Raw genomic sequence first — 22,968 nt, 5'->3', positions numbered from 1 at the left:
TGTTTGATTACATAATTTTCAAGAATCGAAGAATTAAACTAATGCAGAAGATTATCACTGAGAAACAAGAAACTGCCATTTTACAGTGTTTCTGCCAATAAATCTACTAACGAGGATACTATATGTGTAGACCGTTGTAACATATAGCCCTCTGCATAGTACTCTGTCTATAAATGTTTGATCATTCTTTTTTTTTTTATTCAAGCTTAATTTTTACCAAAATTAAAATGAAATTATTTACTCTAAGATCTCGGACCATATCAGTAAGATGAAATTGTCTAAATTCTTTTTTGTATCCAATCAAGTTTACTTACATCTTTTTGTTTATAATAATTGATTCATTGAACTCATTCTTTCTCTGTGTAGATCTCGTAAAACATTTTTCTGACTTGTACTATACATTTTCTATTATGCACAGAAAATAATCGATGGCAAAGTACTGCACAATCATCTAGTATTTTAACAAAGGATTTATTATTCTGTGGAACATGCAACTATGATATTATTGCACTTATAGAAAAGTATGCTTTAAGAATCTCCACCAGAGTCATCATTGAGAATTGAAGGATCAATGTTTGATATTGACGAAGTTTACGGGAACGTGTAGCATGTGTTTGATATAGAAATAAGTATGTGAGTTATGTAATTTGTTCTGACAAAATAATTATAGAATTTTACACTAAAAATTGTTATTCTGTGTTTAGACGATTTACAATTATCCTTATCTATAAAAACTGCATGTGTCAATGTTCAACTGTATTAAATATTTTCCCTCTTGTAAAAAGAGAGAGAAATAATAAATACATTGAGAACATGTCAATATACCGCTGCAAAAAAGTTGTACTTTATCTTAAAGTACAATTTATTTGTCAGCACATTTACGTGTATGATAAAGGACGTATCGAGATTAGATGATGCAATAATATCGGTGGTATATCGTAATAAGTACGGGAAAAAGGATGATTGTCTAGAAGTAGTTGCAACTATTTACTTTATTGCAGAAGGTTTATCTATATGTGCTGTGTCAGGACAATTTTTTAATGTTTTGAAACGGTAAGAAAGTTACATCAGCTACTCGTATATAGCTAAATCTTATATATTATGGAGATCTGTAGAAGGTCTCTCATAGTCGTTCTGTCAATGCGTGAAGCAACATTGTTCATTTTTGGTGTTATACTTTATTACTTCCAATTCGTTATTACTTTATCGTGTTTCAACTCAAAGTTGGTTATTCTTTTTCAGTGACTAACATAGAAATAATTTATTACTTGAACATTTTTTTGCGGGCTTCAAGAAACAAGTTGCAGTAGTTTATTTGGCTGGAAGGTAGGATATATTTTATATTAAAAGATTTAATGGGAATGAAAAATTTGCATCGTAATGTAATGGGAGGGAATTCAAGGAATATTTCACAAAGTGTACCTAAGTAGCGATTGTAGAGCAACGTGTCCTGTAAAAAATTTTGCAATGTGTTTAACAACATTAGACATTGTCGAATAACGATAAAATCAAGTCAATTAGACATTGTCGAATAACGATAAAAATTACAAGAAGGTAGATGAAAGCTATCGTTGAAGCTGGAATTACAGTTAAATAGGTCGATATCGAAATGGTAATGGGGAAAGTGTAACAGTTTAATGATCATCATTTCTCGGACTGCAAGTCATGTTTGCCCGCTACATATGTTTTTGCGTAATAAATCTACTTTAATCTAATCACAAATACTGGCTGATTATTCCCCTATCATGACCCTAAATCACTCGTACGTTATTTTTAGTGTATCTTCTTCGTTTAAGAAAACATATCTTACTTTCTTAACGAAAATTTTATTTTTCATATATTATAATTAAATATTCAAGAAAACTATCTTCAAATTATTATTTGGTATAACAAAGGCTCATGGCGTCTTGAAAATTAACTACTCATGTTGGAAACAAAATAATTATCTATGTTAGTGGTAAGCAGAGAATAACTTAAGAGAAGGAGATAATTTACATTTCAAAACATTTTCCTCGTTACCTTATATATATATAATAATCTATTAAATCATCATCTATATATGGAGTATATAAACGATAGTGTAGAAAAGAAATCCATTTGTCGGTAAACAACTGTCTCTTATCTTCCACAATTCAAAGTCAATAACCCATCTCATTTATCCATTATATTTTACTAACGAAAACGGATGCGAATGTACCGTTTCAGTTCAATTAAGGAGAGGAGAACCAAGAAATGATGGATTCGGTATTTCGTACGAGGTCACTTGGAACTGCTGCCGAAGGTGTACGAGACCAGTACGCAGATGGAAGAGCCGCCAAAGTATGGGAAGTATTTATCGGCGATAAGAAGCAACGGACCCAAAATTATCGGGACTTCCTTGTGGGTTTATTACGAGATAAAGGGTGCAAACGAATTTTGGACGTGGCGTGTGGGACTGGAGTAGATTCGGTGATGCTTTTAGAGGAAGGTTTCGAGGTCGTTAGCGTAGATGCTTCAGATAAGATGCTAAAGTATGCGTTAAAGGCTAGATGGGAACGCCGGAATGAACAGGCATTCAATAATTGGGGTAAATATTATTTAAGTCTGGAATATATATTGACACATTATACATTCTGTTTCATTATTAGCTTTCCTCCTTTTGCGACTATTGAAACATTAATTAATGATTTGAGACTGAAGTTAAGATTTATATTTACGCAGAATACGTATTTTTTTTTTTCAAGAGTGTGAAAACTATAGATTGCAAGCAATCAGTATCTTTTACAACAGATTGCAGATTTCTAGAAAAATAAATGAATCGAGAGATTAATTCATCGAACTAAATAGAAATTGTCTTTATATAACTAAACAGAGTTCACACAATATTTCACCTCTCGTTTGCGAGAGAAATGAATCATTTAGGAATTACTGATCTGACTCTGTTGGTTTTTTTCATAATACGTGGAATCGTGTGGATATGTATTAAATATTAACACATAAGAGACGGGGTTACGAAATTTACGTTTTTCCATTCTGATTTCCTAAGATGCAGCCAAGTAGATTTACTTTTCTGCTTGAATTTTTATTACACGACGTTAATTTTTCACTTTTATGCGTATTGGGTTTTTTCTTGTTACCATTAGTTGTAGTACTATCTGTATGTTGAACCTACCGTGTAAAAATCGCAACTCGTACGTTAAGTGTTGAGTATACTAAAAAGATCGTTACGTTACAGAAAGTCAGTCGCCTGATCCGTCCAGCAGTTAGTTTTAAAAGTCGCTCATTATCACTGTTATCTGTGTACATATATAGTATATATGTAAGCATTGGAATATATCATTTTATATTTGAACATAACGCGCTGACCTTTAAATGATATGTTCACGTTCATCGTCATGTTTAATTTTGATCCAATTTATTTCTCTACATGATAAACAATAAAAAAAACGAATGAATTAATTAGTTACACACGTAAAACTAATTTTATTCATTTTTGCGATGTTTCATAGTGATTGAAGAGGCGAATTGGCTTACTCTATCAAAAGATATTCGTCATTTGATAGGAGATGGATTCGACGCAGTCATTTGCTTGGGAAATAGTTTTGCTCACATGCCCGATACGTTTGGCGATCAAAGGGAACAAAGGTACAGTAGGGAATATTTTACTTTGTTGTTAATCTTCCAAGTATGTGCTCGTTTTAACTGCATTATTGAACACAGGCAAGCTTTACGGAATTTCGAGCTTTGCGTGAAACCTGACGGCTTATTACTGATCGATCACAGGAATTACGACTACATAATCGAGACTGGCAATGTACCACCAAAGTGCATATATTATAACGTAAGTCTGATATTCGTTCATAGAGCAGGCTGGCTCTTTCGTGGATTGAATTTTTAGCTCATTATTCTTTTAAACGATAAAGGGCTCATTTAAGTGCTAACTACGCAGTCAAATGATGAATTTGACTCTCAAATCGGGAAGATTCAAGTTTTTTAAGGCTGAAACTTTTGCTAAAATTTTTTTTATGGCATTTCAGAGCAAACACATGACTAACATCAAGTCATCGGTACTATTCGTCTCTGGAAAACCAGCGATCGTCACGTTAGACTACATGATCACCCTAGAAGACACGGAGGATGAAGAGGATAACCAAGAACACGTCAGCGAGTTCAGACTCTCCTATTATCCGCACAGATTGAACGTATTCACGGACATGTTGGACGAGGCGTTTCATTATAGAGCAAAACATACCATTTACGGGGATTTTAAGGCTTTGGAAGAAGTTAAGCATCCTGGTTTCTATATTCACGTTATGGAGAAACCTGTATAAAAGCCTTGGTGCGGAATTTTATATCTTCACGGTGCATATTCATTCATTTCTTATTTATTTCGTGCAACGTAAAGCATAGTTTTTTAAGAAGCTGTTCGTATCAATTTCGAGCAGTTCAGATTCCAGTTCCACTCGGGACCCTAATTTTCTGAAATCACAATTTGCATGTGCCTTTAACCCTTTCATTCTTGTATCTTAACTTTTCATTTTTATACGTACTGTACACATTATAATGTAACAAATAGTTGTAAGCTGATACAAACAGAAAAGGGGAGACAATAAAAATAGAAGAAGCGAAAGGAAAAGTCGAGACTGATTCAAGGATTCACTTACACACGTGCGCATAATTTGAATCTTTTTTTATTATAAGTTCGAAAGCAGCTTTTTTTTGAGTATTCTAGCCAGGCTTCGTTCGATGCTACAATTTGATCTCTTGACGATACGATTTTTCATGTTTTATTTTATGTTTTTCTTCTTCTGCTCTCTTTTCATCTCGGTACATTTTTTTGAGCGGTCGTTGACGATTCGTGAACTTTGACTATTTAATCGATCCTTCGTCCTCTCTCTCTCTCTTTCTCTCTCTCTCTCTCTCTCTCTCTCTCACTTTCTTTCATTCTCTTTCACTTTTTCTCTCCGTCTCTCTTTCTGTCGATCGTTGTTTTTCCAATCAGAAGAAAGTTCAACGTTTTACAAAACAAAATTGGGAAGACTAGCAAATGCAAGACTGCGGGAGAATTCGAAGTTTCGGTTAGTCTTCACGGTTAACGCTTATTTCTACAGCGTGTTCGTTTGAAACGAATCGTGCCTTATTGTTAGATCCTCAAATACAACTTCAACATCGACGCTTCGATTCAATCGCCAATGGCGTTATTCGAACCTTGTCTGAATCGTAAGCCCTACCGTTTTCTTAAATCAACGAACCATATCGGAAAGTCCTTTAAAAGTTCTCGATCACCTGCACAACTACCGTAATTATACGCTACCAGCAATATCAAATAACCTTGGAATCTTGAACTATTCATCAGGAACCAGAAGAGTGTATCCCTTGCGTAACTGTATTTAGAATCATCCGTTACTGATTTAAAAAATTCGTTATTTACAGAATTCTTCAGCGTGCCGATCTTTCGCAAGATTTCACGGTTATTTTACAGTAAGGGATGGCGATTGAACTCGAAGAACGATCGTCAGCCATTCGTATCTTTCTCTATTCCTTTTCAAATGATCGAAATCTGTTTAAGGAGACGCGTTCCGTCGTCTGTGCCGATCGTCGACGATCGCTCGAACGAAAGTAACAACTAGAACAAGAACGCGGCGTGGAGCGTTCGCGTAGGACCATTCGTTCGTCGCGTTTCATTTTCTCTGGCGCGCAGTCGAGATCGCGCGATCCGATTTTCACGAGAGTACCAGTCACGCAAAACAGCTCGGCTCCTGCCGATTCCTCACCGCCACGGAGATGGATCGATCCTTCCCATCGCTCTCTTTTTCCCTCTAGAAAGAAAAATTTGTGAAATACAGTCGGGAATTTTAAGCGCTTTCATTCGTCTACAACGACGAAGGCGAAACGTGTTCCGGTTCCTAAAACAAATTCGAGCCGTTAGATTCGTTACAATTTTCATTTTACACTTAAGATTAGGTTTAGTAAAAATATAAACAATTTGTTCATTGTTACGAGGTTTCTCTTTGAGATTTTATGAAGAAACACCTGGGAATAATCAGGGTACAGCGAGATCGATCGATACTCCGTAGCGATCGATCATCGAAGAGCAGTTTCCGGAAACGACAAGGACAGAATTTACAAGGCCGAGGACTCGATTACAGTGCAACGAATTGCCCATATAGAAAAATGGACGAAGTGTTAGTTATAGCAAAAATTTGTTTACCCCCCTCCCTTTTTTTGTTCTAATAATAATCATAATAATGATTATAATAATATATATATATACATATATATATATATATGTATTTCTTTATTTCTTTGTTATTTCGCCGGATAGCTACTATATAGACTCTTTTAATTATTTTCACAAAAAATTCGGTACGATCACGGCTTCTTCGATCGTAGCTGCGATCACTGTCGTCGTCGCAAAATAATGCCTCCTCTCTCTTTCGACAGCTGTTGTCCCCATCGGGGACGCAACGTAAAACGAAACTAAGCGACTGGAAGAAGAGATTTCATCAATCTCTGCTCGTATACAAATCCTAGAGTGATTTTAACGGTTAGCACTGACCGAGAAACGTAGCTTGGAATTATAGTTTAAGATGCGTAATTGCGGTGTTTTAATTCATGCGGGTGAATTCGTCGTTGACGAACAAAACTGGATGAGGACGACGACGACCCGTGTCGCGGCGCACTCCACTCCAAGTACGGCAATAATCCGTTATTGCAAAGTAGCTGATATATAAAAAATCGTAATATCACATATTTATATCCTATCTCCCTATCGTCGCGTTGCCCACTACCACGGACATCACACCCGACAACGTCCCGCCTTGTCGGCATTTTAAGTTGGACGCGAACACCAGTCGCGCTCCTCCACTTCCGCCGTGTTACGATTTCATACTGTTCTTAATACGGTCGCACCCTCTACGGACAAGCCCGCGCACCGTTCCTCGATTTCCCACGGGAAACGTGATTAGGTCCCGTCGTTGCATCGTCAGGGACGCGGCTCTTGGCTCGCGTCCGCGAGGTCCACGTTTCCAACGGATCCAGCATGACCGAGCGAGTTCGTATCACCTCGATGATTCGCGGCTTCGTTATTATCTTCGTTTATGTTTCGTCGTTTCGAGAGCGGCATATCTGCGAACGTTGGAATGTGTAGTTAACTGGAACAGCCGTGTACAGTTTCGAGATCCGAGTGGAATGTGTAGGGTCGAAGATCGCATTGAAACCGATGCGGCCCAGGTATCGAGGGTTTCGGGCGCTTGTGAATGGGACACTGTCGCTCCTCGATGTTAACAAAATGCAACAATTCATTGGAATTCGGTTCGATGGGTTTAGCTTTCGATCGCCGATGGAACCGTTTGCTTTTCGGGACGAGGAGACGTGCGCGTGAATAGAAGCTCTCGGATAGCGAACAGAGCGAGAGGATCTCCCTGCGATTCCAACACGGATGCAACCAAAGTTTTCTTTTATACTTTCGATAAACGGTGCGATAAGAGTCCTCTTAACGTAGCGGATCCGATGTTCGAATTGTTCGGCTGGAAGATACAAATTTGATACGGCTGAACGCGATTGATGCAAGGTATCATCGATAGTGTGGCGAATCGGTTTGGAATCGTGGGTCGATCGACTAGATATGCGGCGTTGAAAAGGAGCGAGGCGCACCGTTTTCGACGTTAATTCTTGATCGGCGCCCGTTAATTGCTAGAGAGGTTTTAACGGCATGTGAAACTTCTCGCGTTCGTCCTCAAAGTGTACAGAAACTACGATAGAGCCAGCTATATCGTTTTTCGCCGCTAAAACCTGATTAACAACGTCCTCGTAACTCTCCGATAATTCGATATTTTAATTCTGTTGCGAAATTAATTTTCTTTCTCTCTTACATTTATACACACACACACACACACACGCGCTCATTCACGCACTTCTTTCTTCATCCCGTTCGTTCCTATTTAATATTTATAATATTTACACGCGTAAATATTAATGCCAGCGCGTTTGCTCCTGTTCCCATCGTTATTGTTTTTTCTATCTTCAATATTGGAACAAGGTGTAATTGAATGCTTGGGCCTCGGCGTTTCGTGGCTTGCTTTGCCGTCTGACCCTTTATATCATGCTTGTAGAATCGATATTAACAGATTAGCTATGCCAAGAAGTCGACATGGTTCGTTAAGAAAAATTTAATACACAGCTAGTTAATTTAAAGGCAGATGAAGCAATGTTTGCTCTGAATCCGTTGAGTCCCCCGCCATCTCAATATTTATCGCTTTGCGTAGAAAATGATATATTATGATATAATATCTGAAAAAGTTCTCCGTTCACGTTCCTCTATGAATCGGCTTAAGCTACATATACGCATAACGAAATAGACACCTATCAGAGGCTTATTTGATTAATCGCAATTTTCCCTACGCGTGAGATCAGTACTTTCCATTTTTTGATTGTCCTTAATAATTGTGTTATTCAAGGTTCTTTCTCGAGGCGGCAGCAACAGAAGTGCAACAGTATGCTTGTATGATTATATACGCTTTTGCTTGAAAGTGTGGAGATACTTGCAATAGATTCTTAATGAATTTCTTAATAAATTGTTTTGTTGCAGTCAGTTTTCCAGCTTCTCTGAGACATACCTGATTATCTTTTAATGTTACTAATATAATATTGAATAAACTATTTGACCAAAACGTATTCTCTAATAGCAATTCATAAATCAGGATCTAGAACGTTTAGTGAAATTCTTGAATGATATCGTAGTGTTTTTTAAACATTCATTAAAACTAAGCAAGTATATCCTTCACACATTTTTGAGCGACATTGTACATGCTTTCATAGTTACATGGAGATTCACGCTATACAAAAAGCTGTGCCGGAAACCGAGAAAGAATTAGGCGAAAGGGAAAGAATAATCTTGCGTACGCGTTAATGTATGTATATGTATGCAAGAGTAGTAGAAGATTGGTTTGTCTTAAACGTTCTTTCGGTGCAAACACGCTGATAAGAATACACGCGTTATTTTACTATTTTATGTATGTATATATTATTTATGTATATGTGTATGTACGAATATACATATATACATTTGCTCGTAATTACAAGATGTATATATATACATACACGCACACCTAATATTGCTGTTTGGCTTCCCTGAATGCCGTTTGAATCGAGGGATTAGGTCATATTTTGCGATGTAACAAAGTGTACGGAATTTTCGAATCTCCGTCATGGTCGCGTGTAATGTGCTTTTATAACTGAATGTCGCGGCTCGATCGCGAAAATTCTTTATATTCGGTGAATAACCGAGCACAGTTTTATTTATACCTCGTTTCTCTTTCTCTCTTTTCTTTCCGCTCTTCGGCTTTCTTCGAATTTCATTTTTACCTCAATTTTCGTGTCACAGTCGCACGGAAACGTAGCCAATCGAGGCGTGATGCCACGGATTGACTTTTAACAGCAATTTATAATTATTTATCGTCATACTGCGGAACGTTTCGAGGATCATTATCGATTTAAACGTCTTTATCGGATCTGTTTTCCTTTAAGAGTTAAACTTAAGAGTTAACTTTAAGCAGAGGCAACAATGTGGAGTACGTGTCTTGTTCAACAGGCTTAAAAAAATAAAGGTGACCTTTACCGGTAGTCTGTAGGCACCTACGAGATCTGTTACTTTTTTTTCTTATGTGCTCTGGATTCTTCTTTGCTGGGCAGCTTTTTTTTTTGGATTTTATTCATTTCTTTCGAGACGTTTACGGGGATGGTGGTCCGCGAATCGTTTTACGAACGAGGTGGCCTCAACAGGCTAGTACGAATACTTTCTGAAGGGAAACTTACAAAAATGCGAGGCGAGGGTGCACTATGGGAGCACTTCCGGCATCAGTATTCAAATTGTTATCATGTATGACTCACATTAAAATTGAAAATCTCAAATACACTAAATAACCTAATGATCAATATTGAAATAAGATATATAAGTATAAAAAAGAAAGACAAGGAATCGAGTATATAAATACGTGAATTAAAAGGGATTAAAGCTGGTAGAATAAGTACAGTCATGGAATGTGAAACGTACTAGCAAAAGTCCTCCCAAAGTCCCTTCCACTGTGGTCTTCGTCCAAAGCGAAGAGCATGGACAAATTTATTCACAAATGCGCACGCTCGCAACCGATTTCGACCACACATTCTCACATACACGTACACACATACACGCACGATTCAACGATTCTGAGACGGAACAGTTGAAAAGCCATCGACTATCGTTCCCGTGTTCGCGAATCCCTTTTCTCAAAAGCTATCGAATCGAATAGGGAGGAAAAAATGAGTAGATAAAAAGCGATAGCGCGAAGCAACGATAGATGACTCAACAACGTCTCTGAACATCTTTCATTTGGGCCAGGGCGTTCAATTGCCCAAGAACCTACACGCAGAGAGCCCCTATCGATTCTCTTTTCACAGCTACAGTTCTATTTCTCACGAATTTTCAACGCCTCTGCTGCTTGTTGTGGCTCAACCGTTCCAAACAATTAAAGGATCGCGTATCGTTGTTCACTGAACATTTTAAATGTTTCTTTACATTTTTTTCTCTGTATCAGAATTATTTAAGGATTAATAAATAATTAAATAAGAAGAGAACGATTCCTAAATTGTTCAGACAATACCACTATCCATTTTCTCCTCACTTCCTTATTTTCTTTTTCTTCTTTAAATGCTCTTTAGACGTTTCGTTTAATAACTTTGTTCCTCGTTTCCTTAATTGCTTTTGATGCTGCTTGTTACTTAAAATCTATCGCGCGCCATCACGAGTTTAGCTGAGATCCTCTAGAGATGCGTGTAAATCTACGATTACTCTGTGTATGTGTATGTATCTGTACGTGTACACGTGTGTTTATTATCTTACTGTATTAGAGCGCGAGTATTCTGAATTCTCCATTCTTTGGCTTAAACGTTCGATGTCTCTCGAAGAAGCCGTCGTAAGCAGTATATAATTCGACATACTTTTTTGCGTATTTCCCCTTTGGTTTCGTCTTTGTCGCTTTTTTTTTGTATGCTTTTCATTTTTAAATCGCGTGTTTGGCCATGCAAAAATATGCCAAATTGTATTATAGTTAGCGGGACCGTTTACGTCGGCACGAACGTCCCCTTCTATTCTTTATCCTTTAGCTGTTCCACCATCAGCTTTACTTTGTTTTATTCATTCTCTTCTCTGATCTGACTTGTCTCAATAATATATCAGTGCTTTTCGTCTCGTGTCAGGTTCGTTCTTCGCGTGTACCGACGAAGCTCGTTGAAGACCAGACGCGAAGCGATTAACGGAAATGCAGCATGTCCTTAGAACGTACGCGGTGAATTTTTTTACAGATATATTTATCGCCTGTACACTTGTCTGACTTCGTTGAAAAGAGTTCGCTGAAACGGTCGCGGGATTCCTCTCCTAAACGTTCCTCTTCCTGCATATTTACGATCCTCTTAAAAATAAAGTACAGCTTAACATTCTTCCTCTCCAATAACCTACATTTGTTTCTTTCTCGAAAGACACATTCGTATCACAACTTCCGTAATGATTATCTTCCCCCTTCTTCGCTATCACTTCGATCGAGCCGAACTGCTCCGACGTATCCATACAATCCAGTCTTTTATCCGTACAAAAGCTCCATCGAAAACCCTCATATCACTTGAAAATCATACCCACTTGGAAAAAGAATACCTCAGAGAACGACAGTTCGTTCCAGCAATTCCCATCAGGAGACGAGCCTCGAGACGACCGCCCAGAACCGCAAAAACTTTCACAAGTACTCCCTGGGCCTAGGAGGAGGCCTCTTCCTGTCGGATCTGTCGCTCCTCTCTGTGGTGGTGCAGCTCTGTTCCCTGTCGTCCGTACACTCGAGCATCTGCGTGGTCTCCGTCGCCTCCGACGGGCTAATTGGCTGACTAGCTAACGGTGCCAACGGTGCGGCGCCTTTGTTCCTCGATTTACTCCTTCTTTTCCTCAATATCAACGGCCCAAGAGGCGTACCGTCATCTCCCCTGGAAGTAGACGCTTGAGCCAGCCTTTCCAATAATTCTTTGCTCACTTGACTCGTGGAAGTCTTATAATCACTACTGTCCTTCAGTCTATCCGATTGCTGCGATTGATGATGGTGATGGTGATGATGATGATGTTCCTGGGGCTTAGAACTACGTTCCATGGTTGTACCCTGCTCCCTGTAACATTCGGTACCAGTCGTCGACGTGGATGTGGTCGCTATAGACACCTTTTGCTCCCCCAATCCGTTCCCTCCTAAGGTCTGCGTACCCTGGGAACCCTGCTGGCAACTGGCCGTGCTCTGCGGTTGACTACTCAACTGATTCTGAGAAGAACCGCCGTTACCACCCGGTGGAAAGTTGTTGGAGCTCTTCTGTTGTTGCGGACTAGCTGCAGGGATCCGGTTCATCAGTGTCTGCAGCATATCCTCGATCTTGGCCAACCTCTGGTTCACTCGTTGCACTTCAAGCTTCAGGTCCACCTTCACCTCCAGCACAGCAGCTAGAATTTCGCGGTCGTGACTAGGTTGAGTGGTTATCAGACCATCGTCGTAGCTCTCCAAGCGACGAAGCTGGAGTTGCTTCGAGTCCGTACTGCTCTGCTGTTGCTGTTGCTGTTGCGCTTCTTTACCGCTTTCTACGTCCCCTGATTCCTCTATGGTGCCAGCCAGTTTGCCAAACTTGGGGAATATCTTGTTGCTACCAGCGCTGGAGCCAGGTCGAGCGTCTCTTGCGCTCAACGTGCGCTTGAACGTTTCCACGCCTGTTCCAGCCTCGCTACCGGAGTCCAAACTTGAGCTTCCTGCGAAAGAACACCGCATGGTTAGTCTTGTATCGTTTCGCCTTGCTTCGTCGTCGGATAAAAGCGAAGCTTATCAGTTTTCACAGCGTGAGAGTAAGTTCGCGGAATTACCTAAGAGTCGTCCCCATTTCCCGGCTCGTCCCTTGACGGAGCTATCCCCGTCCGTCGAGGAGAGTTTCCTCACGTGCGAGGTTTCGCCCTCCTTCCCCTCTTTACCGTCCTTTCCATCGCCTTTTTCCACGTCGGCAGTGTGTCTCTCCCTGCGAAACCTGGATAGAAAAGAGTAGAAAGCGAGAACGCTCATGTTTAGTCAGGTCGACGTGATATGCTTCCGTCTATTTACATTACTGGGATTAAAAGGCCAGTATCACTAGGCGATCAATTAAATAAAGGGGGGGACAATTAGATTACATGGTGTATACAAGTCATAGGTAGGAAAATAATATTGCACTATTCCTTCTCTTTATCGTGTACCAAAAGTTTCACATTTTATTTATTTACTTATTTTTTTTTGGCATTGGGTACCGTGAAACTTTTCTTTACCTTGATCATACTTGATTGATGGGCACAATCACTGTTACTCTGCATTTTATTTCAATTATTTTTCTTTTTTTTCTGGCTTTTTCTTTTTTATCTTTTTAAGGGTAGTGAGAGAGTGTATGTATAATATTAATATTTTTGTTTTTTGGGGGGGCGGGTGATGAATAAATTTTTTTTCTTTCGATATCTTTTGTTTTTTATGGCAAATTAATTAAATTTGTTCTACTGAGGCTAGAAAAAGGGAGACAGCTCCAGCGGTGTTCACGAGCAACCTACTTTGGTGTGCCTACGGGATTTGAAAGAAAATAATTCTTAGTGGTGATAAGATGCCGGTAAAACATTACGGGAAATTCTGGCGGCGTCGATGAACCGATTGTGGTCTGAAATTGCTCGGGAAGAAAACAGACGGTTGAGAATAAAAAAAAAAATAAATAAATAAAAACAAGAAATTATATGAAACTATGAAATTAAATGATACAGAGGCAATGTTCGTCGTGTTAGTGGAACAAGCGTGGAAGCCACGGAAAGTTTCGCGTATTTTTCGTTCGATGAACGAGGTTTCTACCAGTGAAAAGTCGGGACACGTTATCGCGGTACTTTTCGAGCTGAATTGACCGACTTAGAAACTGCGCTTTCGGCCTGTAATTACACCGTCCGCCCGTTGAGAGCATCAAAGTTTAAATTATCGGTTATTATGCAGCGCCGGGCTCCGAGGAGACACCGGCGTGGAATAACAAATCAAAGTAAATAGGTAAGTCCACGCTATTTTCGTTACATTGTTCCGTAGAAATAGGTGAATCAATTTTTTGGGCTTTCGTCGGAAATTCCTTTTAAAGCAATTCTAGCGTTAACAATAATATTGAAATGTTTCAATTTAACTGATGTAATTTTGTAAAAATAATAACTCTATTAATGGAAATTTTGAAATTTTCCCATGGCTACCCACTGGCACCGAGAGATTTGAGTAAATTATTATATCGACTGATCTGCAGTGATGGAAACTCGACTATGATCAGACACAAGTTGCATTAGTCTGTGATCTTTCGAAAAGGAATTTTGAACAGAAAAGTGGAGGAAATCAATGTTCCGTGTGATTCTCAACTCATTAAGAGTCGAATGTCGCTTAATGAGATTCCGATAGGCCGCAATCGTGGTTCATCGACGCAACGTTCGATGATACAGTTGTAATGGTAACGAGCTGCCTGATTAACTGTAGGAATGCCATCGAACGGTAAATTCGGTCGATCGATCGGCCCAGAAGAATGAGAACAACAGAAAAGTATTTTATAATTCTATCATGCACGTAACATGCCACGCTCGAGGCCTCTAGAAAGGTTTTTTGTTAACAGAAAGATTTGAATTTGTTAGAAATCGTTGGCAGTCTGGCAGTTTTTCAAGCAGCTACTTGGCATCGTTATATCGGGTTCTAACATATACTCGTCCCGTTTCTTTTTGCTGTTTTCAACGTCGTTCATTCGTAAATTTACTTAGAAATAACTTTGATCAATTATATGCGTGCCAGTTTGATCCATCGTCTTACATTTTCCGTACAGTTGGAAAATTTCTGCAACTTCTTAAGTAAAATGTTATCCAAGTACTTTGTTACAGATGTTAAAAGAGATAAAAGATAAGATTGGATTAAGGGAACTCTGCAAAGCTTTGAACAAATGATAGTTTGATGGTGCTAAGTCTGAACACTTTTGCACAACGCGAGAGACGCGTGGGATTGTCTCACACTTCTTTCCAATTTCTTGTCTTAGCTTGCTCACTTATGAGATGGATCGATTGAAGTTCAATTAATTTGTCCGACCGCATGGTCTTCCTTGAGTCGTTCCAAATTTTATGGCCTGTGTTAGCTCATCTTGTTGTAACCACGGTCTTCTTCAACTGACTTCATCATAAATGACCCACTTTTCATGTCCAATTGTCAGTTGTACGAGTCTCTTGAGTATTTCTTAGTTCAGTGACTTAAATATCACGCATCATCAAGTGATTGTACGCTATATCGATTATGATTTAAAGAAAGCAATGTTCTGCTATCAAACGATGAAAACGGGACGAATATATATGTTACAACCTAATATACATGTATATATATGTATATAAGTATACAGATGACAGAGAGAAACTTGAATCCTAGAGTGTGTACGTCACATGCATTCGGCGTTGCATAAAATCGTAAAAGGATCGGATGCTCGAGAGGCAACGGAGAACTCTGGCATTTCTTTCGGACAATTTCGTTTTATAATCAGAATACTCCACCATACTTGGCTATTTCGTTGGTGTGAATAACGCAGCTATTTAACATTTGGCAAGAAGAATCGGTGAAAGAGATACAGAGTCCCCGAAATCGCTCTATACAAATCCTGGTTCCACTAAGAATATATATATATGTATATATAATATATTTATTGGTGGGAGAAAGATGCGCATAACCCACTAAAGCCGTATATCTTACAGCACTCTAGCATTCGTCAGAACTGCAGTGATCGTCAAAAATGGCAAAGATTGTATAATGGCACCGAGTGATGGTGTACGTATCTGAGAATGATGCGTTACCTGGGCAAATCGATACCGATCGTTTCTTCCGCGTCTCTCGTTTAAACCAGAAATCCTTTTAAACAGGAGAAACCTTTCGTTATGTCAAAAAAAAAAAAAAAAAAAAATGCAATAGAAGCGACGAGCGAAACGAGGTAATAAAGTTTCGCGGAGAATAGGAACTCGATTTGCCCAGGCTATTTCGTAGACGTGCTGAGTGAGAATATATATATATATCAGTTTCTCTTTCAAGCGTGTGTACAGCGATTGCACATCCGTGATACCCTTCGAAACCTTTCTCGAGATACACGTTATCGGTGGCTCCCGGAGGAGACGCGCGTTGCAAAATCGGAACGACACGTTTAGAAGAAGAAGTAGAAGAAGAAGAAGAAGAAGAAGAAGAAGAGGAAGTAGTAGAAAAAACGGTCTCGCGAGAATGCTCTCTTCTTTCGCATCGATTCGATTCTACTTGACTAGTTTCTTTTTTCTTAAGTCTCACGATACGATGTTACACGAACGGAATAAAAATTCTGCACGGTCCATCGTTGTCGAAAGTCGCTCGTCCCGAGGTGGATCGTGCCGATCTAAAAAAAATTACTTTCCTCGATACACGATTCTTTCGGCAAAAAACGTTCACGCTCTCTCAACAATTATTTATGCAGGTATACATGTACAAAATCGTTCCGTATAAATACATATATATATAGGCCAAATATATAATGATTAATAATCATGTGTGTATATATATATATCTATAAATATATACATTTTTTATATATATATGTATATGTATATGATAGAAAAATTATAGTTGAGAATAGTAATAATAATATAGAATGATATATAATAATAATAATGATGGTCAATATAATCATAATGAGAAGAATAATTAATTGAATCAATATAAATATAGAGTAATAATAATCAATAATAGAAGAGTGTACGTAAGAAGTAGCAGAGATGGCAATAAAAAGAACGAAGAAAGATAAATAAATACGTAAGAAATGAAATTGCCTAAAACTGGGCCAGGGTGGCAGGACGTTCACGGTGAGCTCCTCGTCGGAATCCTGCTGAGACCGTCCGTTCGCGGCCCTGCTCACGCCGATCTGGGCATCCCCGTCGGTCTTGAACCTTTACGGACAACAGGCCAGCCAAGCAACGATCAACAATCAACAACAATTTACCAGAACATACGATACGAAAATGTCTAATGATTTTTCTTTTTTTTTTTTTCGTTCGTATATTGACAAATTTTGTGCGCCACTATAATCTCTCCCTTCTTTCTCTCCCATCCTTTCGCACACTTTCACGCTCGTGCTTCCGGTTCTTAACGTTAATAACTGGTCCAGTACTCTGTAGTTGACGGTTGAATATTATATTCTATTGAATTTTTGCACGCGTGTATTTCCTGTATTTGTTAGCATCTTCCTCGAGAGAAACAGTCTTCAACAGAGGAACTGCACGCGTACAAAGATAGAAATTTAATGGTCATTCGAGATCACTTTAGATTCACTCAAATCCATTCTCTCTTATCGTTCTCTCATTCTACGCTTCCTTCAAAAATGTGATTAAAAAATATATATATATATATATGTATATGCATTCGTCAGCTTATTATATTTGTGAATGAAAATCAGCTGTTCCATTATTCTGCGTGGACCTTTTGGACGTGGTCACACGGAAGAATCAAGGCTGCACGATTCGTTAATTGTCTTATGAATCTGTATTCGTTTGTATTATACAATATCGTCATTAGATTATATCATTAAAAGATATCAAAACTACATCTCTATGTGGAAGTACTCCAAGTAGTAAGAGATCTTCATAGTCAGACAGGCTCAACTATTATCGTTAAACTTACAAACGAATACGTATTCTTCAAGTTAATCTTAGATTTAAGCTCGACCTCTCCCAATGCTCCATCATTCGGCAAAAAAAGCATAATATATCCTGTAAGTTTAAAAACATCGGTGTGGTATTGGAATTTCTTGTCGTTTAAAAATGAAAGATCACTAAGAGAGGCGTTTATCATTAACGGAATGGATTCGACGTAATTATCCATTCGAGGCTCTACGGATAACAAATTTGTCCCTACCTCGAGAAAATTTTTCGCACCAGGTGATCCTGCGCTTGATCCAGTTGCGGCTCGTTCTTTCTTCTTTCTGCCAGTTCCTTTTCTCGACGGACATCGGCCACCTTCCGGAAGATTAGCTGAACAAAACGTTCGATTCGATATCATAAGCTTGAACAAGCATTGCGGTACAATAAAGTTATTATATATGTGTAATCGCAAAGTATAGAATTCATTCTGCAGTGATATTAAAGATGGCGTATTATTTATGGGACCTAGAACGATTATCTATACTTCAAGTCGCACCTTTCCTGTTATTAATGATGTAAAACGCATCGGGCGGTTTATTGGTTTTTTACGCTTTTGATCACGTACACAAGTTCTTAGGCGATTACTTGGTTGATTGCTACTAATTATTAGCGCTATAGAAACGATTTCTAAAGAACTTTGTTTCTCGAGATTCGAACCAAGTGTTTGTTCCTCAATTCTATTATAAATCGAGATCGACGTCGATAAATTCAATGTTTAGTAATTGTACGCATTAACCTCCTTTTACTAGAATATGTAGATAACCAGGATAATACAATCTTCTCGGTAATTAAGTTTGATACGTTGAAAAGACGATACTTCGTTATTATTTCCTTCTTTTCCGGATGAGAAGTCGCTTTGGGGTTAAAGGTGGGGGTGCGGTTTCGCCCGGTAGCTACGCATGCGTCACCAGAGCAGTCGATAGGCGCAAAGAAGTAGAAATCTACCTGCACTCGCGACTAACCTCAAAATATTTTATTTATTGCATCGGGTCGGGGAAGGTCGTGGACCGTTCCCTGACAAGTTCTGTGTCGAGACATCGTTCCAGATGTTCGGTGAAGGGTTTTAAGTGAAAGTGCACGAGATGCGCGTACCGTGATTCGTTTCGAATCGAAATCATTGACGGTAAAACAGAGGTATATGGATTCTTGTGGAGAGTGCTACTTGTATTTGAAAGGTACGTACACGGTCTTTTTTTTCCTTTTTTTGCAATTAAAGAGTGTCGACCGTTTCCTAGTCATATGTTTATGCAACAATATTTATAAAATTTTCCCCGTTTTAACTACTTTACGGCGGTTCCATATAATGAATTTGATCGAGATAATCGATTATATTTCAGATGGGTCATGGTTCCAGCCGTTCCGCTTCATCCGCGAATATTCTGTCGGCGGACGAATTGACCTTAGTCGAGAATCTTTTCAAATCTATGTCCCGGAGTTCAGGCTCCATAAAACGCGAAGATATATTTAAACATTGGTCCACCCATTTGGATGATGTACTATTACAATTTGTCGTAAAGTTCCTCTGCCACGAACCAGGGAAGAGAGTGTCTGCTATTAACGGAGAGAATTTTGGAAGGCTGTACGTTTTCGCTGTTCGTGGTAGTCCAGAGGAGAGGACTAGTCTGATTTACAATGGTTTCTCGGAAGAGGAACAGAAACATGAAATTCCTACTACCACGTTACTTCAATATGTTCAAGCTACTATAAACTCTTATTTGAGACTGCAGAAAAACTCTGGCAATGCACACTATTTAACATGGAGCAGCATCGGCTGCACGGTGAATACCAGAAGAATTGGGATGAGGTCCAGAAGTCTGTGCGAAGACCTGGTGAAGTACGGAGATAGTCTAACAGTTGATCAAGTAGAGAATTGGTTCACAACAGCAGCTACTTTTAAAACAATTCAATCGCACGTCTTCCAGTGCCTTTTCTTGGTCTCTCAAAAGAAAGGGGACAAGAATACTAGCAGCAAAATAAACGACTTAAATCTCTTGCCAGGTTGCAAGGGCCTGGAGAATATACCGCATTTCCCCAGTATTCTTGGGCTGGGCGACGTTCTTTTTCTGAACCTCAGTTTGCCCCACGAACTTCGCAACGAATGGAGATTTTTATTTTCAAGTCAAGTGCACGGGGAATCGTTTTCCACCATGCTTGGAAGAATCACCATGCAAGGGTCCACCATCATAATCTTACAGGACACCGACGATCACGTGTTCGGTGGTTTTGCCTCCGACAGTTGGGCAGTCGGACCAAACTTTATAGGAAATCAATCCTCTTTCCTATTCAAACTAGAACCGGATATACTTACGTTTGCTTCTACCGGTTACAACAACCACTATCAGTACTTAAATCTTCACCAACAAACGATGCCTAACGGTTTACTTATGGGCGGGCAATTGAATTACCCAGGTCTATGGCTCGACTGTGAATATGGAATGGGAAAATCAAGCATATCCTGCACAACGTTCCAGAACTATGTGCAGCTAAGTGGCAAGGAGAACTTCAAGATCAAACACTGCGAGGTGTGGGGCGTCGGTCCTATTCCAGAAGTGGAAGAAGAAGGACGCGATTCGAAGTCGGTTTTGGATCAAGATCCCACTTCAAAGATCATACTGGAGATGTCTGGCCGTAAGATGCACAGCGAGGGACTGAGGGAGAAGAAGGAGTAATTGTGATATTAGAAATTTGTCTGAAATTCTATGCAAGAAGACGTATCAGGCTACTCAAAATTGTACCCGCTTTTTAGGAACGAAAGAATATCATTGTATTGCATTGAAAAAAATAGAAAAAAATGATTTCGTAGTTCACGTGGAATCGTTTCTGAATAGCAGTAATAAAAAGAAAAATAAAAAATGCAACAATTGCATCGTGCAAGCTTATACTTTCTCGTGTTAGCTGCTTAATTTATTCGAAGAAGGAAATTCCACATCCTTGTAACGGCCTGATTTCTTATACTAGCGTCGTTTTCAACTGACTCCACTAGTTAGTAGAGTGATATATCAGAAGAAAAACAAAAAGAATGGAAAAAACTACACCTTGGGAATTGCTGTGTCTTTCGAATGCCTATTATCTAGTGCCTGGTGAGTCATCAATCATTTTTAATCAAATTTCTCAATGCATTGATTGAAATCTATGGACGAGAACGTTATACAATACGAAGTCATTACTGTTGCTACATAAGACTGTGAGTGTGTATGCGTGTGTATATGCGTATGTGTGCTTGTACACGAAATGCCCGGCGAATATCATTCAATCTGTTTGCCAGGAAAACAAAGCCAAAGAGCAAACACTGCACTATTGTTCAGTATGTTAAGAGTTTAATAAAGTATTGAAACCTTCAGAATTGAAACCTTTTCTTTCGCTCATTGATACCCCTCAACTGTATTACGTTTTGAAACCAATTAGCCGGTTTAAAGATTGTTCAACCTTTTGGAATAATTACCAATTTCGGAAATAATTCTGAATGTTAGAACAGATTTAAAAGTAAAAAGTTAAGGAATAAAATAAAAGATACTTACTCGATGGCTAAGATTGTACGTCAGTACGAGATTTCTGGCGAAGGAGTTCGCGAAGGCCTGATAAAAATCTAGCACCTCCAACAATCGATCCCTCTTGATCGTGTGCAGGTCACAGTATGTGAGAGCTCGAACGTTGGCCGCACTTTGTCCGACGGAGGGATTTGTCCAGAAGCTGTCGCCGAACACATCGCCCTTCCCGAGGATAGCCACCACCTCGTCATCCTGGATCACTTCGAGGCTTCCGGTCACGATGAAGCAGAGGGAATCGATGGACTCGCCCGTGTGATACAGCAGATCACCGGGTGCACTGTGGGACATTGTGAAATGCATCGCCAGGGCACGTAGGCAACCGTCAGAGGCTAATCTGTAAAGAATAATTGTATCTATAATTGTACATGAATTATAAATAGATACGATATTCAATCTTTCCTTATAAGAATCGAGACAGAGCTGCGATAGGAAGCTAAGACTTCAAGGAACTGTTTGTAGACTACACATAAGAGGAGCTGTATGTACCAAAAATAAAGATCTCAACACGTATATAAAAATATATTGATCGATTGAAGAAAGAAGGAACTTTCACAATGCAGGAAAAGATGAATACCTTTTTTCTTGTATCTAATCTATAATCGTAGTGAGGATAGATGAGGCTTGCCTAAATGCAGGATGCTCATTGAAGACCTTCCTGTTTAGGTGAACGCAGATGTCTGCTTTCATATCTTTGGGACAGTAGTTGAGTACCTTATTGGTGTCTAGGCCCTTGGTCATCGCCCAGGTACTCACCACGTAGTCCATCACGCGTTCGCTAAGCGCTTTCGGCACCTCGTGCAATTTCATGAACTCTCTCACGTTATTCAACATGTCGTGATACTTAGCCGTGGCCGAGGTCATCTGCTGGATAATCGTGGTCACGTGGCCGAAGATCGTGGCGTATAGCAGGGCTACGAGTGAAATCAGGTCGTCGATCATTCCCTCTTCTTATAACAACAACTTCTTATAATTAAAGGAAAGAGGTCGTACCGGCAATAATCATCATGCAGATGGTGAAAATCTTTTCATTGTCGGTCTCGGCGGCGACGTTACCGAATCCCACGGAGGTCATGCAGGTCATCGTGAAGTACAACGCGGTAACGTACATGGTCCTCCTGGAGGGTCCCGCGACTAGTTCCGGCGCGGTGCTGGTATTGGTCCACAGATAGCTATACGGTGACTGGGTGACGTTCGCCAGTTTCCATAGCCAGGAATACTGGACCCCGTTGTCCGCGTCCGACCTTCCTATCGAGTACCTTCAACGCAACGACACTTCTTATCTTCGTGCGACATTCGTTTACCTACTATTTTGCTTACAAATCATTCTAATATCGTATACATTTTTTGAGAATGAAGGGCGACAAGTAATTCTGAGGCATGTGAAAGAAGCAAGGCTCTCGCTCCGCTAAGTTCGCGTCTAAAGCAGTTTCCCATTTTCCTTTCTCATCTTTAACCGTTCCTTCCTTCCCTTTTCTCTACCGTGTCTGTGAGGTCAGCTCTCTTTTTATCTTTTTCTGATTCAACAGAACGAACGATACGGTTGGTGAGAAGGATCACGGTCAAACACTCGAAGCTTCTCTTTGAAACGAGGAGGGTCCACGAACTGAATATAATACAGCCGTTCGAGCAAAGGCTCGCGTTACATTCGTCGGTTCGACGACGGGAACATCCAAAAGG

General features: G+C 39.5%; 3 protein-coding genes across 4 annotated transcripts in view; 2 read left to right on the top strand and 1 right to left on the bottom strand.

Annotated features, from left to right (window-relative positions):
* The first annotated feature begins 5 nt into the window (after positions 1-5).
* Gnmt (Glycine N-methyltransferase) lies at positions 6-4,590 on the top strand. 2 transcript variants are annotated; one of them, XM_076900229.1, is made up of 6 exons: positions 6-629; positions 705-1,326; positions 2,206-2,566; positions 3,489-3,624; positions 3,700-3,820; positions 4,017-4,584. In XM_076900229.1, exons 3-6 carry the CDS (start codon positions 2,233-2,235, stop codon positions 4,308-4,310), a joined length of 885 nt encoding a protein of 294 aa, XP_076756344.1. In that variant the 5' UTR covers positions 6-629; positions 705-1,326; positions 2,206-2,232; the 3' UTR covers positions 4,311-4,584. The 2 variants fall into 2 exon arrangements, with proteins under 2 accessions (XP_076756344.1, XP_076756343.1); XM_076900228.1 differs by having other exon boundaries at positions 3,489-3,820; positions 4,017-4,590.
* A 6,062-nt stretch (positions 4,591-10,652) lies between these two features.
* Eag (potassium voltage-gated channel protein ether a go-go) overlaps positions 10,653-22,968 on the bottom strand; it is a 48,311-nt gene continuing 35,995 nt past the window's right edge. The window contains exons 7-12 of the mRNA XM_076901665.1: positions 22,282-22,547; positions 21,917-22,202; positions 21,262-21,625; positions 17,958-18,073; positions 12,896-13,053; positions 10,653-12,784 (exon numbers count right to left, since the gene is read on the bottom strand). Coding sequence (XP_076757780.1) covers positions 11,745-12,784; positions 12,896-13,053; positions 17,958-18,073; positions 21,262-21,625; positions 21,917-22,202; positions 22,282-22,547 — 2,230 coding nt within the window. The 3' untranslated portion in view covers positions 10,653-11,744. The remainder of the gene's footprint in view (positions 12,785-12,895; positions 13,054-17,957; positions 18,074-21,261; positions 21,626-21,916; positions 22,203-22,281; positions 22,548-22,968) is intronic.
* Positions 18,655-21,092, top strand: LOC143427485 (MTOR-associated protein MEAK7). Its single transcript, XM_076901658.1, has 2 exons — positions 18,655-18,918; positions 19,081-21,092. Exon 2 carries the CDS (start codon positions 19,081-19,083, stop codon positions 20,410-20,412), a length of 1,332 nt encoding a protein of 443 aa, XP_076757773.1. The 5' UTR covers positions 18,655-18,918; the 3' UTR covers positions 20,413-21,092.

The sequence above is a fragment of the Xylocopa sonorina genome, chromosome 9, assembly GCF_050948175.1.
Source record: "Xylocopa sonorina isolate GNS202 chromosome 9, iyXylSono1_principal, whole genome shotgun sequence".
NCBI classification, from domain to species: Eukaryota; Metazoa; Arthropoda; class Insecta; order Hymenoptera; family Apidae; genus Xylocopa; species Xylocopa sonorina.
This window is presented reverse-complemented; position numbering and strand designations above follow the sequence as displayed.

Bases quoted from the DNA above. Each gene is read 5' to 3' on its own strand.
- LOC143427485 (XM_076901658.1), top strand. From the start codon at position 19,081: ATGGGTCATGGTTCCAGCCGTTCCGCTTCATCCGCGAATATTCTGTCG.
- Gnmt (XM_076900228.1), top strand. From the start codon at position 2,233: ATGATGGATTCGGTATTTCGTACGAGGTCACTTGGAACTGCTGCCGAA. The intron at 2,567-3,488 runs GTAAATATTATT...GATGTTTCATAG, and splicing joins ACAGGCATTCAATAATTGGG to TGATTGAAGAGGCGAATTGG. The intron at 3,821-4,016 runs GTAAGTCTGATA...ATGGCATTTCAG, and splicing joins CAAAGTGCATATATTATAAC to AGCAAACACATGACTAACAT.